At 38.2% G+C, this 20,080-nt stretch overlaps 1 protein-coding gene across 2 annotated transcripts; it reads left to right on the top strand.

Annotated features, from left to right (window-relative positions):
* Nucleotides 1-1,698: 1,698 nt before the first annotated feature.
* zgc:162698 (Transmembrane protein 87A-like) lies at nt 1,699-19,440 on the top strand. 2 transcript variants are annotated; one of them, XM_044355233.1, is made up of 21 exons: nt 1,699-1,927; nt 4,900-4,972; nt 6,067-6,152; nt 6,277-6,396; nt 6,555-6,611; nt 7,619-7,687; nt 8,915-8,980; nt 9,739-9,877; nt 9,980-10,041; nt 10,132-10,315; nt 10,444-10,543; nt 10,629-10,722; nt 10,859-10,936; nt 12,625-12,733; nt 12,852-12,910; nt 13,485-13,606; nt 13,722-13,795; nt 14,247-14,308; nt 14,479-14,531; nt 14,621-14,651; nt 18,466-19,440. In XM_044355233.1, exons 1-21 carry the CDS (start codon nt 1,796-1,798, stop codon nt 18,505-18,507), a joined length of 1,812 nt encoding a protein of 603 aa, XP_044211168.1. In that variant the 5' UTR covers nt 1,699-1,795; the 3' UTR covers nt 18,508-19,440. The 2 variants fall into 2 exon arrangements, with proteins under 2 accessions (XP_044211168.1, XP_044211169.1); XM_044355234.1 differs by having other exon boundaries at nt 1,701-1,927; nt 13,485-13,588.
* Nucleotides 19,441-20,080: the final 640 nt, after the last annotated feature.

Here is a 20,080-nt window from a genome sequence, read left to right as displayed (position 1 = left end):
TCCTCACAACATGAGGAACACTTTGACTACACACGCACACACACACACACACACACACAGCAAACAAACTGAAGAAATAAAGTAAATTGCATCATCATGATCTTTTCTCTAATAGTCACAGTTTGAGATTAAAGCTCCGCATGATTCAATTGGAAAAATGCAAATTTATGATGATGATAATAATGATGATGATGATTATTGAAATATGTATATTTTTGTAGTATTTATGAAATTCTAGATATATGCTTTCATGGAAAATAATAAAAATAAATAAATAAAAACAAAACATATAAATAAAAACAATAAATATCTGAATTGAAGTCACTCAGACTTATTTTGAAATGTAAACCGGAAGTGTCACTGTGTGCTCGTGTCTAACTTGACAATGTGACTGTAGTTCCTCAGTGTGACCACCGGAGGGCAGCAAACACTCACGTTTCCGGATACACGTCGCTGTAATGCAGCTGACGGTTGACATGTGTGTTCACTGCCCTCCGGCGGTCACACTGAGGAACTACACTCAGACACATCAAGTTAGACATGATCAGATACACCTAACTAAAACTTCCGGTTTATTCTTTCAAAATAAATCTATGTGCCCACATTATGATTTTTTAATTAAAATGAAATAATTGAGTTCATTGTTCTATAGTGGTCACAGTTAGAGCCTGCAACTCATTATATATATATGCATTGTTATTTATTTTATCTTATAATACATATTTGTTTTTTTTTTAATCATTCTCATTATTACTTTTGTTATGAGCAGAAACTGTCAAAACCTATTGTATCTGTATATTTATGGTGTTTTTATTTAAATGTGTGTATTCTTGGTAAATCCTTTGTTGCATCTCCCTTTACTTCATATTAGTTGTTTGTTTGTATAGCTGTAGATTTGCTGGCACTATATGGTCCTGACTTTGTTATATACAATATATTGTTTATTTTGTTTATATTGCACTCTATATATCTGCACTCTTTCCTTTATACTGCAACTGCTGCACAGTAATTTCCCTCTGGATAAATAAAATACTATCTTATCTTACTTTGCAAGTATATAACTGGTTAAATCTGGTTTGTGATGTTACTCACATGTCACATGTTGACTTCCCACCCTGAGGTTCTGTGTATTATTCATTGTCTTTTAGCACTTTTTTGCTTTAGTTTTAATAGCATTTTGTTCTGTAGTCTTCTACGTAGACATTTCATTTAAAGGAATGAACTCAGAAACAGCAAATCTTATTCAGGGATAATGTGACTGAGTTTTGTCTTAATTGCATATTGAAAAAAATCACTAAAAATGTTTGTCAACAAATATTGTGTGTGTGGTGGTGTTCAGCTGCTGTACTAGTATTATTATATTCAAGTATTATATTATTATGTCTAATATAATAATAATAATAATAATAATAATAATAATAATAATAATAATAATAATAATAATAATAATAATAATAATAATGGTGGTGATGATGACGATGTTGATGGTGATGATGCAGTTTATTTATATAACACTCCATAAACCTCAAAGACGCTAAATGTATTCCGTGTATCCATTGTTTCAACTGTGATATCCTGACAACGCGACATAGCGGAAGCTGACTGCTGTGAACCTCTAAAGAAGAAGACGAAGAAGAAGAAGGAGCTGGAGTGACCAATCAGATTAGTCCGGGGCGTGGTCAAGCCGTCGCCATCCTAGGAAACGAAAACTCACACCCCGGAACCAGGAAGAGTCCAGCTTGTTGTGGGACGTCGTGGTTGATTTGCTGCTGGTTTCTTCGTCCTCCTGGCTCAAATGGCGAGCTCCGCGGGTCCGGACCGGGCCGGACCGGTGCTCTGGTCCCTGCTCCTGCTGGTACTTATGGGGCTCAGCGGGCCGATTAACGCCGCGTCCGAACCGGGGAAATGGATCCTGAACGTCGATAGCGTGAGTTTCCTCCTTGTGGCGGCTAGATGTTGTTTCTGAATCATTCAGCGGATAAATTCATGTGTTCACCTGCTTACAGGTGAAAATAAAGGAGCTCATGTGTTGCTATAATTTATTTTAGAGCCGCGGTTTCTCTTGTTAACAAATTAAAACTCAGCTGACGGATCCGAAACATGTAAACAACGTTAGCAAGCTGAACACAGCACATTTACTCAAGTACTGTACTCAAGTACAGCTTGGAGGTACTTGTACTTTACTTGAGTATTTCCATGTGATGGTACTTTATACTTCCACTAAACTACATTTCTGAGGGAAATATTGTACTTTCTACTCCACTACATTTAGCCTATTTGACAGCTTTAGTTACTTTTCAGATGAAGATTTGTAGTAAATAAAATGTAATACATGTGCAATAAAACAATTTTGTAATAAATGTTTGGCTTTTGACGTCTTACAAAAAGCAGTGTGTAGTCGGGGTCACATTTCACATGTCTATGAGTTGTTAACAGCTCCACCAAATAGTGATTTTTCCCTCTAAACTTCTCACATGCTTTCATTTCAATAAATGTTCAAATGATCCAATATTTCAGCAAAAAATCAAAGATTAGAGAAAAAGTCTAAAAACTGAAAACAGATTTGTGTATCAGAACTTGTTTTTTCTTCTTTCCTCTCCCATTAATCATCTCACGACCCCTCAGATTTAGCTGCTGACCCTTTGGAGGGGCCTGACCCCTAGGTTGGGAACCACTGGACTAAACTAGCTAACTGTATATAAAGTAGTGTAAACTAGCTCCACCTCCAGCAGCTACAACAGTAACATGCTGCTCTAACACTGATGCTTCAGTATTAATAATCTAATGATGTCATATATAATAATATATCAGTCAGAAGGACCAAACCACTACTTTTACTGCAATACTTTAACTACATCAAGCTCATAATATGAAAAGTTAAAGCTGGAAAAGCATTCGTATCTAAACCCTCTGCTATTTACTCGCTGTAATCATTTCCTGCTGTTCATACAGGCCGTCTGAATGTGCTTTCTATGTAGGCTAAGTGATGGAGGCCAAAATCCACAGTAGAGCTGCAATAATTACTCAACCTCAAATATGAATATTTTCTGGTTTCTTCAGTCTTCTATGACAGTTAACTGAACATCTCTGTGTTGTGGACTGTTGTCGGTCGGGACAAAACAAGACATTTGAGGCTGCAGGTTGAGGTTTCTGACATTTAATAGACCGTTAGTTACAGCTCTAATCCACAGCGTTTGTTATTTGCAAATAAGTTCAACAGGGAAACATAAAGAGGGAATTTGATGCTAAAAAAGACTGTAAATGTGTCAGATATCCTCTTCATATGCCTGACTCAGACCGCTTGGCCAGCAGACGTCTGGAGAATGCTCAGTATGCATCATCCGGCCGGCGCGGGAATGTCACCACAGACATCAAAATTAAAATCTCCGTATACTGTGAAATACAAAGTTATTCATCATCTGACGCTGATCGACTTAATCAGCGTCGTGTGAACTCATTTGGCTTGAATGTAACAAATGTTTATTTATATGTGAAAGTTTCACACTGCGGTTTTAAAGTGAAACTGAGACAACACCGACACACTCGACTGCTTCTTCTTCTCTCCCTTCTCAAACACACTCCGCCCAGTTTCATCCGTTCGGGGTTAAAACTTGTTCTTGCGGTTGTGCAGAAAGCGGGGTGTGTTCGTGTGTAAACAATAAGTCACATGATACAGAGTCGCTGCTGACGCTGTGTGTGCGTGTTTATCGGTACACCTCAGTCCGTCTGACCGGATTCTATATATATATATATAAAGGTGTGTCCGTGACGTCACATCATTGGTTTCTTCATAGAACAGAAAAATGGATGTTTTCAGCTTTGTTAAAACTGATGATGATGATGATGATGATGAAGGCTGTTGGTATCCGCTGTAAATGTTCCTGTTTCCATTTGAGTCACGGGTCAGTGACTCTTTCTTTCTTTTGACACGTGACGCTGAGGTTTTCTTCTGTGCATATTCAAAGATAAATGAGAAGTCGATCGGCATCAATAATCGATTAATCATTTTCAAGCAAAAATACCTGCAGTAATAACGTCCTGGCTCCAATTTTTATTTGTGAGTGTTTGCTGCTTTTATGTCTTTATTGTATAGAAAATAAAATGTCTTTTAAAATGGCTTTTTTTCTAGGGTTGCAACTAACGATAATTTTCTTCATCGATTATTCTGTTTATTATTTTCTTGATTAATCGATTAGTTGTTCGGTCTATAAAATGTTGATCACTGTTTCCCAAAACCCAACATGACGTCTTCACGTGTTGTTTTGTCCCGAACAACAACCCAAAGATTCAGTTTACTGTCTCAGAGGATCAAAGAAAACTTGAAACAAAAATAGTCGGTGATTAATTTAATAGTTGACAACTAATCAATTAATCGACTAATCTTTGCAGCTCTACTTTTTTCAAAAATTTTTGTCTGACATTTTATAGACCTGAAACGATTAATCGAGAAATTTAAGAAAATAAAAGCTTTATTAAAAATCTGAAACATGATATTGAAGCTTTCTGACCATATTTCAAGATAAATGAATATCAGCTACTGAACAGGACAATAACATTTCAACATTTCATCATTTTAATAGAGTTAAAGGACAAAAAGGTGATTTTTATTAGCAGTTTAACACCCATGAAACTTTCACACTACTTCTGTGTCTCCAGTAAAACATTTATCTTAGAATATGGACAAAAAGTTTAGTTTCTGCAGCACAGATCTCCCAGGAAATATAAAAACAGTTCTTTGTATATTTGACTGTTAATGCCTGCTTTATGCTTTAAAAATATAAATGTTTTACTCTCATTTATTTATGAATATTACTTTATCACTTATTTAATGCTGATGTTGCCTGTTTCAGACATTTTGACTCTTTAGTCTGATGGTGTGTTTGTGTTTATTTGTTCCAGGAAACTCTGAAGAAGCAGACCTTCTTCCTCTTCACTAAAACTCTGTTCAACAACAGCTTCATCCATCTGAAATGTAAGTTGATCCTCCTCACGACTAGAGCTGCTCTTCTTCTTCTTCTCACGTTTTATTCTTGACATCATCAGAGTCAGGTTTAACTAACTCAGTTCAAAGTACAGTAATTAATCTGCAGTCTCAGCTTTAAGTTCAAATATAGCTTAGTTTGAGCGTATTGTGGGAGTTAGTTACAATGCAGGGAACTTCCCCTTACTCCCCTTACTCCTCTTCCTCCTCCTCCTCCTTCTCCGACCAGGTTTAAACGGTTTCTGTTGTCATGGCGGTTAGAAAGATGGAGAGACTAACGAGAGAAGAGCCAGAGGAAAACTTTGACTCTGTGTGTTTACAGTGGGAGCACATTTCCTGTGACACACTACCTCCCCTTTACATCTAACAAACACACTAAACAAACTCACACTATGCACCGTGTCAACGTTACTTTGATTACAGTTCACAAGTGTGACTTTATGCTGCGTTTTACCTGAGGTGGGAACAGGAATTTATGATGGTGTTGTGTCAGAGCTGATTGGTTGATCAACAGGAAATAAGAGCGGATGCTAAACGTGTCTGGTTCCAGCTTCATAAATGTGAATATTTACTGGTTTCTTTCCTCCTTTGTGGAAGTAAACTGAACATCTTTTGAGTTGTGGACTGTTGATCGGGACAAAACAAGATATCTTAGGTTACATTTTGGCACTTTGGGAAACATTCATCAACATTTTTCACCATTTTCTGAGATTTTATAAGCCAAATTGATTCATTGAGTAAATAATAATAGAAATAAGTCGCAGCCCTGGATACAGCCATCTTCAAAATCAATCAATAAATGATTGTTGAATTATTAAAGAGATTAATGTACAAACTTGCATAGTTCATTAGTAGCATTACTTTATCTTTTTTGATTCAACAGTCTGTTATTGTTGTATTGATTTGAATTTCTCTCAATAGTCAGTGACGGTTTTCTCTCCTCAATGATGCAGGAAGTGAAATGTTGATTTAGTTTAGTCAAGCAGCAGTTACAAGTTGCTAATCTGATCTGTGTGTGTGTGTGTGTGTGTGTGTGTGTGTGTGTGTGTGTGTGTGTGTGTGTGTGTGTGTGTGTGTGTGGTCAGTGGGGGCAGAGAACTGTAACGCCTCGTTAAACGTCTCGTGGTATCTGAGGAACTCTCACTGCTACGATGAAGTCTTCAGCCTGGACGTAAGACTCTATTTTCTGTTCTGCTGTGCTCTATTGATCCTAAACCCGACACAAACCTGGTCTCACACCCAGACTTGCAGTCTGATTTTAATGTGTTTGTTTGTTTGTTTGTTTGTGTCTCCAGGCAACGCAGGCAGCACTTTATTTCAGGTCGACAGAGGTCAAACCAGGAGGAGGAAGTGGTTTCTATGTCTTTCACCAATATTCTGCCATCGCCTGCGAGCCTCACACCAACCCCGACAGGGTGACACATACACACACACACACAGACACACACACATACATACACACACACACACACACACACACACATACACACATACATTGCAAACAAACGAGTGATGAAGTGATCGTACCTGGTGATTGTATTTTTAAAGCGGGTGCGTTTGTTTTACTACACAGTTTGGCCTGGATGTCTTTGACACGAAAACTCAACTGATAATACCGCAGCAGGAACAGGTGAGACACTTCCTGTCTCTGTCTCTCTCTCTCTCTGCCTGTCTGTCTGTCTCAACCAGACTCTGCACTTTACAGTCCAACTGAAATTAAATTGCTTTTTTTTTAATCTACCACAGCTACGTATCTGCTCTGTAAATCACTTGTCCTGTGAAATGTTTCTCTTGTTTTATATTATATTGATGAAGTACAGTTCTGTTATCCATGTACGTAACTGGAGTCTTTATTCCAATACAGCAAATCAAATATTTGAATAAAGCGATAACATGTCGTTCTACCATCGGCAGAGCAGACGGTCACACTGAGCCTGATTGCATCCTGCTACACGACACAAGAGCCACAGACTCTGAACAACAACCCACATTATCTTTCCTGCTAAAGTCTTCTTCTTATCTAACAAACATGAACACACATCTTTTCCTGCAGCTTAGCTTGTTGAACGAGCCACCAGACAAACATTCACCAGGGAAAAGTGCACCGCTAACGTCAGTTAGCAGGCTAGGCAGCTAATTAGCCGCTCAGCTGCAGCACATTAAACAGCATGTCTGCAAATGTCACTTCAGACCCGTTTAGATGCTGATTTGTTCGTTGCTCTTCAAAATCCTTGTTAGTGACATTTTGTTTGTCCGTGACTTGTAGCTACAGTCGTTTGTTTACTTTGTCTCCGTTCTGTACGGTGTAGCATCAGTAGCTTGCTAGCTGCTGTCAATCAAACACAGACACTGACACACCCGTTAGCCAGGTTCTGATATTTCCCAACTCTAATGATACAAAACTATTAACAATACATTTAAAAAACAAAAAGCGATGATTACATGTGATTTCAGTTGGACTACTTAAGTTTCCACCTCAAACTTAACCCTGAATTAGTTTGACACAGATTACTTCATGCACTGAAGACATCCGGAAGAGTTTTGAGATTTAAGATTTAATCTGTTTTATTATCACTCACTGTGGTTAAAAATATGTTCACATGTTCAATTTGTTTCCTCTGTTTGTTTGTTTTTTAGCCAATCACAGAGAAGACTTCAGGCAGCAGGAGGAGGAGGGGAGCTGCGATAGAGCATCCGAAACCAAAGGTCTGTACGTCCAACCAACTCACATCCAGTAGAGCAGAAAGTAGAAAAAAAGCAATAAAACATAAAGTAGAAACCTGCAGTATGTTGGATATTTAAAATAAAGTGAGTTTTTATTTTAAATATCACCAGCACAATCCTTTTTTTTACCCCTTTGTTATTTAACTAAACTAATAAACTAAACCGATTATAAATAATTTGCAGTAATACTGTAAAATCAGTGAAGTAACCGTTTTCTTCATGCGTATAAATAAACATAATTTCTGTGAAAATCACAAGATGTGAACAGAGATGTTTGTATTGATATTGAAGATATTCTTCAATGAATCTTCAATAACTTAATTACATTTATTAGAGATTAATAGATTATTTGCCAACCATTTTGATAATCAAGTCTTTTTTTTTTCTTTTTTTTTTAGAAAAAAAGTACTAATTCTCTGGTTCCAGCTTCTCAAATATATTCAAATCTCAAATATTTTCTGGTTTCGAGACAAAACAAGACATTTTCGGAACTTGTCTTGGGTTCGGGGTGTTATAGTAATTATGATTACACTGTGTATGAGTGTTACTATTTTATCTAGATCATGAATCAGTAGTTCCTGTCTTGTACTGCAACATCAGCAGACTCATCAGCTGAGGTCAAAGAAAGTTCAGCATTATATTTGTAAAGAGGGAGATGTAGAAAGAGACAAGGTGAGACAGGTCATCTGGGGGTCAGTTGGACAGGAGAACTGATAATAAAACCCAGTTATAAGCTCCACTGGGAGCCTTTTTCTTTGTGCGTTGCACTGTGAAACGCTCCTTCTTGTACAAGAAAATAAATTCTGTTAAATTTTGGTCCTTCGGCTCTGGTCTCTATTGTTTAATGGCCAATAAGAAGAATTTTGTTTAACACTGGGAGACATTATCACCATTTTTCACAATTTCCTGACATTTTATAGACCAAACAACTAATTGCTTAATCAAGAAAATAATCAACAGATCAACCAATAATGAAAATAATCAATAGTTGCAGCCCTTCAATTTAGTTATCAGCAGTTTTACGTTGGGTTATCAGTTCCTCCAAAGTAGAAATGCAGAATTAAAGGTTCTCTTACAGTCCTTGATAGTTCAAAAAATTAAAAAAAAGAATTAAAAAGATTAAAAGAATCCACTCTTTTGGAAGTTATCCATATATTTTAGATGTTTTAATTATTAAATGTTTGACTGATTTGACTGTTTGTCTCTCAGGCTCCTGCAGCGGAGAAGTCAAACACTTCAGCAGAAACAGGGAAAGGCGGCGTCCCTCCTAAAAAGGTCAGTCAGTCAGTCTGTACGGTTCGATCAGCTCAACCCGCTTATCACATCAGGCTGAAAGAGTCGCGTTTGAGCAGGAGGTTGCTGGTTTGAATCCTATGATTATAGATGTGCTATTACAGAACAGAGTTTAACCTGCAAAGCCAGGACACCAAGACAGCACCTTCATGTCCAGTGATATTGCTAATTTTTTTTATGTAATTTACAGATATTTAAAGGTTTCTTTTTTACAGAAACAGTGGTGCAAATTATAAGAATTAGCCATTAAATACCTGTAAATCACTCAGAAAATTTCAGTAACGCTTCATTTGACAGGTCCTTTAATTTCATACTAATTTCCTGCTCATTTATATGTAATTTACAGATATTTAAAGGTTTCTTTTCAAGGACATTTTGCAGAAACGGTGGTGCAAATTATAAGAAAAATTTCATGTAAAATGTGCTAAAAAATACCTGCAAATCACTCAGAAAATTTCTAGGAAATTAGTTTAAAATTAAGGGACCTGTGAGAATATCGATATTTTCTCTCCATCCAGCGAAGGAGCAGCGGTTTTACTCCTCATTTTCTCTTCCTCAAGAAAAAAAATGAGTGATTCTCCGTCTTTAAGCAAAGTTTTAATACCAAACTCTGCACCCTAAATGCCTAAAGCATAACATTTGTGTGTTCAGACGTAGCGTAGCTCAGTATTACCAGATATTTGAACTCACATCTACTTTATATCTTGATGTTAAAGCTCTTCTGTCTCGTTGCTCAAAAGGCTCGTCATCCTCACTTCGATGCGGTGGCGGAGAGCTGGGAGGACGGACCCTACATGTTCATCCTGAGCATCAAAGAGATCAAAGACAGGAGCCGAGCCCCCGACCCCGCCAACCCTCCGGCGCCCTGGAATCTACAGCGTCAGTCACACACTCGCTCGGACACGACGACTTTGTCTGAATGTAGAAAAGCAGTAAAAACGGAGCAGATTCAATATCTGTTTGTGTGTTTGTGTGTTGCAGTGCAGATCAGCATGAGGGGTCCTCATGACTTCATATCAGCCTCTGAATGGCCTCTGATGGTGGTAAGAACACACGCAACGAAACGTTCCAGATTACGCTGTACCTCGAACGCACCACACTCTGAGTAGTAAAACCCCACTTCCTGTTTCCAGTTCTACATGGTGATGTGTATCGTCTACGTGCTGCTGGCGTTGCTGTGGTTGGTCCTGTCGGCGTGTTACTGGAGGGATCTGCTCAGGATCCAGTTCTGGATCGGAGGAGTCATCTTCCTGGGCATGTTGGAGAAAGCCGTTTACTACGCCGAGTTTCAGAGCATCAGATACGACGGCTTGTCTGGTAGGTGAAGACACACACACACACACACACACACACACACGGAGGTGATTTCTCTTCTTCTATGTGGCGCTGAGCGGAGCGTTGTGATGTTCAGGAGGTGTAAGGACTTGTAATGTTTCCTCCTGCAGTCCAGGGGGCGGTGGTGTTCGCTGAGGTCCTCTCCGCAGTCAAGAGGACTCTGGCCAGGGTGCTGGTGATCATCGCCAGCCTGGGATACGGCATCGTCAAGTTAGTATCATCTCTCCAAAACCCTTTGGGATTTGTAGTTTTTCATATAGTCTCTGTATACGTTGTTCTCTGGTCTCTCCACCAGGCCCAGACTCGGCGCGTTGCTCCACAGAGTAGTCGGAGTCGGTCTGCTCTACCTGATCTTCTCCATCGTCGAGGGGATCCTACGAGTCAACGCTGTAAGTCTCACACACACACACACACACACACACACTGCAGCAGCACCATGTGAGAGTGTGTGTGTGTGTGTGTGTGTGTGTGAGAGAGAGAGAGAGAGAGAGAGAGTGTGTGTGTCTAACTTGTCTCTCTCTCCAGGATCGAGGCGACAACACCAGCAGTAGAGTTTTGTGTGACATAGTGCTGGCCTTCACTGACTCCTGTATTGTCTGGTGGATATCCTTTAACATGTTCACACACACACACAAACACACACAAACACACACAATCAAGGATAAAACAATCAGGATGAAGGACAGAAACTTTGCAATAAGGCAGCCTGACCTTTTGTGGGTGTGTTATTTTGATAACTAATTGATAAATAAAACCAAAATAAAAGCCATATCCCAACAAATACTTAATAAATATGAGTTTATTGTAACTGTTCCAATAATGACATTTTAGACGATAATAACAGGAAACTTCAAAACCTGTGTGGAGTTTATTTTAAGGTCGGATCCTCTGTCGGTACTGGAGCTCGTTAAGGAGATACTGGCCTTAATTAGTCTACATCATATAAAAATGTGGTATGGATGGTGGTGAAAGCTTTAAACATTGGTGTTGTACTAGAAAATAAACTATAGTGTTTATTGTCACATTTATAAGATTAATATCAAATATTAATATTATTGTAATATATTGATTTACAGTGAATAGATCGTTATTGGTTATCGGCCCTATATTATATAATATATAATTCTATATTAATGCATCTCTAATTAATGAAGTGTCTGTTTTTGTCATATACAGTCTAATGCTTCACCTTCATCTATCAGTGATGGTGCAAAATGGTGATTTATAAGTGAAATCTTAATTTATTTCTCATTTCACAGTTGAGTTTTTTTTTACTTTATGTTATAGCTACGAGTACTTTTACTTCTATTCAAGTAGTTGTTTTTATAAAGTGACAGTGAAATCTTTTAACAGATGCTCTTCTCCACATCAAAAGTAACAACAGTTGAGGACACTTCCTGTCAACTATCAGTCGTTGTTCACTGTCGATGTCGCCTGCTGCCACCAGAGGGGCCGATGAAAAGCTTAAAGCTGCCGTGTTTGCTCTCTTTCTGTCTTTCTGTCTGGATTCAGGCTGCTCGGTTTGATTTCAGGAAGTTGTTTGTTCTGTTGGTGTTTAGTTTTTTGTCGGGTGGGTTTTACCACATCAGACAAAAATGCCTCAAAGTTGAGTCTGTTCAGTTCTAACACTGAATGATGAGTAAACCCCACCCGGTTGCTGCGCCCAGTCAAGCAAAACAAACTTTAGATGTAATTGTAGCTGCTAATTGACCCGAGTGTACGCTCTGTCTGCATTTCTGTTCTCTCCTCTCTCATCCTTCCTCATCCTCCGTCTCCTCGTCCTCTCTTTCCTGCAACGCCACTCTGTTTCCCTCCTGCCTTCCTCCTTTCCTCCTCTCCCTCCTTCTGTCGTCACTTTCTTCTTCTTCTTCTTCTTCTTCTTCTTCTTCTCTCTTTCTTTTCTTTCTCTCTAGGCTGAAGATGATGTAGTTCTCCTGGCTGCTATCCCTCTGGCTGTACTCGACTCTACCCTCTGCTGGTGGATATCCGCTACTGCAGCTCCCCCCCCCGCCCCCCTCCCCAGAAATTTTTGCTTCCTCTCTCCCCCTTTTAAAATGTTTTCTTGTTTGTTTGTTTTTTCTCTGCTCTGTTCGCCTACATGTGTCGTTATTGTCCGAGCAGGAACTCCTGCACGCTCACGGTTAATGTCATGAAATGAACTCAAATGCAACCGGACCAACAGGATTGTGGGATAGCACAAAGTGTGAATGTATCAGTTTGGACCTTATCGTTACAGTGATTTAATCAATAGAAAGTGTTTCCTGGTTGATATTCCTTGACTGTGTCGTCACATCTTTGTGAGTCTGGCTCAGACGATGAAGCTGCTGAGGCTGAGGAGGAACGTGGTGAAGCTCTCTCTCTACAGACACTTCACCAACACGCTCATCTTCGCCGTCATAGGTATAAAAAAAAAAAAAAACTGTGTGTTTGTGTGTTGTTGGGGGGGATTGAACTTTTGTTGAACATTTATAGAGACGTTAACACTCTCTTTAAATCTTTGTATGTGTTTGTCTTCCAGCGTCAGTCATCTTCATCATCTGGACCACCAAGACCTTCAAGATGTCTAAATGTCAGTCTGTAAGTAGTTTTAATAGATTTATTCCTCTCTGTTTATTTTTAATTTCCATTTATTTGAAAGAAGAACAGTGTAAAGTGTAAAATCTTTACTTTACACACAGTTGAACAGTTGGTGGTTTTGGTTAAATAATAAGAAAAGTAAACACATCCTGTCTCGTCCTTCAAGTCTTTGATAACTTTTTCAGTATTTTAATGAGACGACCTTAACGAAGTGCTTCAAGTGCCAAAACAAATCCATAAAAACACGCTTTAGTCGCAGACAAAGGCATTAAAAAAACTTTAGGAGACGTTATGTTCCTCTCAAATCTTATTTACTGTTGCAGATTAGCAGCATATACACATAATCTTTAGTCGACATGGTTGATAAAGTCTGTGTTTGGGGATTAATGGTGATTTCAGGAGTTCAAGTCAACTTTCAGAGGATAATAAGATAGTTTGTTTAGTTTTAAACACATCCAGTATTCAGCTGAATGTCTTCTTTCATTTTATTCACTGAATTAATTAATTAAAGCCTTTAGAAGTGTTTTTTTTATATATATATATATATATATTAAAAATGTTCCTCTGTCTGTAGGACTGGAGGGAGCTGTGGATAGATGACGCTTTCTGGCGCTTCCTGTTCTCCCTCATCCTATTGGTCATCATGTTCCTATGGCGACCGTCGGCCAATAACCAGAGGTGTGTTAGAGAGAGAGAGAGAGTCTGAGGTGTTGCTGATATTTTGTTTTCTTGTAATCTGTGTAAGTAAAGCCAAGTGTCTCTCTCTCTTACTCTCTCTCTCTCTCTCTCTCTCTCTCTCTCTTTGCAACAGGTACGCCTTCAGCCCTCTGGTGGATGAAGAGAGCGAGGAAGAGGAGAAGGAGCCCATGATGAACGAGGCTTTCGGTCAGAAATCTTCCTCTCCTACTGTCTATACCTACTATATGAAGGAAGGGAGGCTCCTTAACTGTCTGTTCATTTGATTATCTAACTTGTCTCCTTATGTTGAGACTTTTTTTTTGTCCTTTAAGCTGCTGTTTACAAGGTCAAGAATACAAATTCAAACTTTATTTATTTAGTTTCCACAGTGACAGTAGACACTAATGAATGACATAAACGTGCTAGTGTTCCTCATCAGCAAAAACAAACAAGAAATTTAAAAACTTTCCCTCCTTTCATTAGTTCAAAGTGTCATTTATGTTAAATGTGTTTCTTTCAGGAAAGCAGATTATTGTAGATTGTTATTTTCATCTTTAAAAATGTGAGATTCACAAAGCGTTTGCGTCACACAAAGTCATACACGTGACTTCAGTACGTTCCTCACCTCTGTGTTGTTTTCATCCGTTTGTCTCTCCAGAGGGGATGAAGATGAGGGGGATGAAGAACGAGACGAACGGAACGGCCAAAGCCAACAAAGTGGTGAGTGACGACGAAACGCTCTCAGCTCACAGGAAACACTTTCACACCGACAGCAGCCACTTACAAGACTGATTATCTTTTTTTTTTCCATTTATTATCCCATCTACTGCACCAGAACCAGTTTAAGAGATAAAACATCACATCATCACTCTGTTGTTTTTTTTTTCCAGGATGAGGATCTGAAATGGGTTGAAGAGAACATCCCGTCATCTATGGCGGACGTGTAAGTCGACATGATCGTTACATATATCGTAAATTAATATTATTCAGATGTGTTGCTGAAAGTCCTTTTTTTTTTTTCCCTCCTCGCAGCGCTCTGCCGCCTCTGCTGGACTCTGATGAGGTGAGTCGTACTTTTCTTCATAACTGCACACACAGGCGATACGACGAAATATTATTATTATTCAGAAAATCAGAAAAAAAGAATAATAGTAGGTTAGTTTTTGAAAGCAGTAGTTTACTGACTGTTGACTCTGACTGACATAGATGCAGAGAGTTTTACTGTTTAGATAAAAATAAGTGATACTGTTTAGTACGTCAAGTATGAAAGGAAAGCTGTTTCTGTCAAATCACTCTCTTATTTTAAAGAATCTCTTTAACCTGAAAATAATCGTGAAGTAAAAGTTATATTTGCACCTTTTTCAGTTATTGTTAATTGTCTGATTGAGACGGATAAGAAAATACCAGAAAAACCCTCAAATTCCTCCAAAAATCTAACCTCAAATGCAACATAAGTTGGTTGTAAAACGTGTTAATGTCCAAGAACGATCAGTCAAACTGCAGGTAACAACACAGACAAAAAGGCATTTTTCATGTCACATGACTTTTAAAGGTGCAGTGTGTAGATTTTATTGACATCTAGCAGAACTGACTCGGCAGAAATGGAATATAATATTCATAAATATGTTTTAATTAGTGTTTAATCACCTGAAAATAAGATTTGTTGTGTTTTCGTTAGCTTAGAATGAGCCCTTTATATCTATATAGGGAGCAGGTCTTCTTCCACGGAGCCCGCCATGTTGCGCCGCCATGTTTCTACAGTAGCCCAGAAGGGACAAACCAAACACTGGCTCTAGAGAGAGGGGGCTTTTGGTTCTCCTACATGCTTGGGGGGAGAGGGGGGGAGGGGGTATTCGGTTGGTTGCAATCTGCAGCCTCACTGCTAGATGACACTAAATCCTACAAACTGGTCCTTTAATTAGATAAACTATCAGATAATCCGTATGCACACACACGCACACACACACACACACACACACACACACACACACACACACACACACACACACAGAGTTGAGGAGCATCTCAAACCTGTGACTCATTGAAGCAGAAAACGTGTTCATCATATCTGTCGTTCTCATGACGAGCAGCAGGGGGCGCCAAACACTCAGCAGAGAGCAGCTGTTGCCACGGTTACATCACACTGTTGTTTATCCTCTTCTCTGTTGTCATGGCGAGCAGAATAATGTGACGGCAATGAGCCTGTGTGTGTGTGTGTGTGTGTTTGGCATGTTGTTGGTGCTGCAGCCGCCGAGCGTCATACTGAACAAAATATAAAACAAACATCTGAAGTTAAAGGTGAATCCTTCATAAACCGGTCAGATAATGTCCTACCAGACACCACATCTCTTTATCTCCTCTGTTGACTGGTTATTCCGACTATTTTTTTTAACCATTTTCCAAATTATTTACTCTTTGATCTCCGAGCTGAACCTTTTTTAAGTGATCCAGCAATCAACAAAGTGCCTCTTATGTAAAATCAATTTCTTATGTAAGCTGCTGAGAGATATTAAAACCCATAGAAAATATTAAGTACTAACACACTAGAATGATCTTTGTAGGGAAAAAAAAGGGAAGGAAGTGACATTAAATTAATCGCCAACTATTTTTGATAATCGATTAATTGTTTTGACTCATTTTTTAAGAAAATAAAAGTCCAAATTCTCTTATTCTAGCTTCTTAAATGTGAATATTTTCTGTTTTTTTTTAGTCCTCTATGACAGTAAACTGAACATCTTTGACTTATATATCTCTGGGAAACACTGATCGACATTTTTTCACCATTTTCTGATATTTTATAGACCAAATAAGTAATCAAATAATCAAGAAAATGCTTAGATGCAGCCTTACACATAAATGATTTTGTGTTTTTTAACCTGCAGGTTGTTTGACATGAACACACACAATGTGATGCATCTCATTGAGTATTATTAGATGAAATTAAGGGGAAATAATTGCCTTAACTTCTACTTATGTCCTCATGACAGATTACGTAATGTATTCTTGTTATTGAAGAATTAAATTAAGGAGAATCCTGATCCTAACCTGCCTATTATCGCTATCATGACAAATTATGTAATATATCATTATTAAAGGCGGAATTAAAGGAAATTGCTTCTTCACTCTTCTTCTACAACCTCAGAAACACTATGTCAGCGCTTCTCAAACTTTTTTTTTTTTTTTTTTCCCTGTTTCCCTTTGAAAGCCAAAAGGAAGTCATCCCGCCCCCGTGTAAACTTGAGACTCGTATATTTTGTGTCTTTTATGTCTTTTGTAACTACGTTGGATTTTTGGGGTGACATCTTTGATCAATGACAGTCGCCTTTTTTTTTTTTTTTTTTTATCCCTCTGTCAGAAGTTTTTGAGCTTGATTTGTCGAACGCAGGCTGCTGAAGCCTCGTATTGGCTTTAGTTGAATTTTTGGAAACGGTTAAAGGACGGTTCCACCATTTTTCAACAGTCAGGAGCCCAAATGATACTATACTTCCACCGCAGCTCAACACAAAGAGGGAATTTGATGCTAAAAAGACTGTAAATGTGTCAGATATCCACTTGATATGACTAACTCAGACTGCTGAAGCCTCATATAAGCTTCACATCAACTTTTAAATGACTGTGTGGACACACTGTGGATTTTGGCCTCCATCACTTTCATTGAAAAACACATTTGAAGGATCTTTTAATATCCGGTATGAACAGGAGGAATGAAATATAAGTGACTGTACATATAATTGTAAATGTGTTCATCCTGATCATTTTTAAGGTAAGAAATAGGGAGAAATAAGAGAATAAGAGTCCGTTGACATTTTAAAAGAAGAAGAAGAAGGTTTTCTTTTGTAGCAAACCAAGAAGTACAGCTAGCTTCCCCTCCTGACCAGACTTCTTGTTAAAACCGGACAAATTGGCCCCTCTACATGTCATCTTAAATCTCTTCTGTCAGTCTGTGGGTTTCATCCATCTGCAACAAAAAAAGGGAATCGTCTTAACAATGTCAACGGGGGGAAAAGACGGAGAGACGGACGGACGGAAGAGGAGATGAGGAAGGATAGAGGATAGCGTGATTCATAAAGTCTGAAATACCGTCCGTCCGTCAAATAGTCTGCCAGTGATTTATAGATGGAAGGGGAAGAAGATAAAAACGGCAGCAAACTGCCCCCCCACCCCCCACCTCCCCATTCCCTGTCTGGACCAATCAGGAGCAGCAGTGTCACCTCACTGTGAACATAGAGAGAAGTTTCTGTAGGGACGTTTTCTAAAGCTTCTAAAGTTTGGATTTCAATTTTGGAAAGCAAAATTAACTATAAAAAGTCAACTTTAACTAAGAGTCAGCTTTAGAGCAGCAATGATTAGCTGATCAATGGAAAATTAATCATTTTTTTAAGCAAAAATGCTACAAAATTAGCTGGTTTTAGCTTCTCAAATGAGAAGTTGTGACGTTTTTCTTCATCATACATGATATAAACTTATAAACTGAATATCTCTGAGTGTTTGACTCTCAGTCATTTACTTTTTATACTTATAAAAGATGTTTTTTTACTTTTTACTGACATTTTATGGACAAAACAATCAATTGATTAATGAAGAATGAAGCAGAATAATTCATTTCAGTCAACTTTGTGTTCTTGGAGTTTTCATTCATGTAAAAGTTTGAAACTATTTGACAAATTATTAACATCATCCTGCTGTCATCCAGAGCAATCTAATAAATACTGATACATTATAAAATAATCCTTCTAGATGTTAAGTTTGTTCTTATATTTACACATTTTAGGGATTTAAAACCATTTACCACCATTTCCAATAACATTTAGTTTTCCAAAATGGCTGCCACGCAGAGACTCCTTCACTATAACAACGGTGTGTTCTTCTGTTTGCAGGAAACCATGACGACTAAGTTTGAGATGTCCAAGATGGAGTGAAGTAGTAGTAGAAGTAGAAGAAGAAGAAGAAAAGATGGTTGGGATGATGTTTGACAAACACACCGGTCTGATGGATAAATAATAACAGGATATATTGTGTATGAGGTGGAGTGAAACTAAATGCACATGAGGAAGAAAAACTGATGGATGAAAGAGGGAACGTGGAAGAAGAAGGAGTGTTTTCTTTGGGAGACGACGGAGGTGTCGGTATGTGATTTAATCCCTGAATTTATGAGCTTTGTAAGCCTTGATTGTACATACACTGGGAGACAAATCCATCACAGCGGCACACAGATGCTTTTTATTTTTTTCTTTTTATTGCCTGTTTGTATTTATATCTCTCTCTCTCTCTCTATATATATATATATATATACAGTATATTTTGACAAATTTGATGTTTAATGAGGATCTCTGCTACAGAGCGGCTCATTTGCCTTTTCACTGTTTACATGCAGAAAATGTGATTTTCAGATCTCGTCTCGTCAGATATTTTGTGTTTCTTCACTGTTTGACACGACAGTAGCTCCTCCTCCTCCTCTCTCTGCTGTTGTTGATATATTGTTTTTTTTTTAAGTTGACGCAGTTCCATACATGTGAGTCATTCGGATCCTTTCGAACTGTAAAAAAAACCAAAGTTGTGAATCAAAAGCGGAGAAAAAAAAAAAACATGGATGTGAATGAAAATAAATTTCTCTCTTAATTTGTCTTTTTTTTTTTTTTTTGAGGTTTCCATATATCGTTCCAGCTGCTTCCTGTGCAGTTTGAACCATTCAATTTGTTCACATTATGATCAATTCTCTTCATAAAGTTACTGACACTTCACACAGACTGTGTGCTTTGGCTGAGTGGGAAATTATTTTATAGCTTTACTTTGTCTTTTAGCAGGAAAAAAAAAAAGAGGAGATGTGCTGCATCCGGCTGATTAAAAATGTAGAATATCTTTTATTCGCTCTAAAGAAATACATCCCTGGTTTCATTGTTTCATCGTTAACTAACTGCAGCTGTTGCAGTTAGAGTCGCAACGCTTTACATCGTACGCATGTATCATTAGCATACAGCACGCTAAAGGGCCCCGACACACCAAACCAACAGTCAGCCAATGAAGGACACTGGGTCGTTGTTGATGGTTCAGCCTGTTGAAGCAGCTCATAGAGATCACTGATTGGTTGTTCAGCCAGAAGAATCAAGGATGTCGCACATTTAGCAGTTTCTCTTTATTTTAATTAACCTTTTAAGACGACACCAGTGCAGAGCAAAGCCAAACTTTACAGTGATTTTTCTGGAGTGAAACTGGTTGGCTGGTTTATTATTATTACTTATTATTATTATTCTTTGACTTTCTGTGATATTTTTTTGGATTAGGAACAAACTACAGACATATTATGGTCAACTGTAGCCTTTAGGGTGTGTTTAAATAAGCGAATGATAGTCGGCGAAGAGTTCTTTGAGGTCAGCTTAGTGTGTCGCGACCTGAAGATGAGTCCAGCCTCTTCATCCTCTGTCTGTCTCCATTTAGCTTTAAACTAAGAATATATATATATCTTTTAAAGGGAAACCCTGCCAAACAAACCCA

The sequence above is a fragment of the Thunnus albacares genome, chromosome 6, assembly GCF_914725855.1.
Source record: "Thunnus albacares chromosome 6, fThuAlb1.1, whole genome shotgun sequence".
Classification (NCBI taxonomy): Eukaryota; Metazoa; Chordata; class Actinopteri; order Scombriformes; family Scombridae; genus Thunnus; species Thunnus albacares.
The sequence above is the reverse complement of the archived record's forward strand: the minus strand, read 5'-3'. Positions and strand labels throughout refer to the sequence as shown.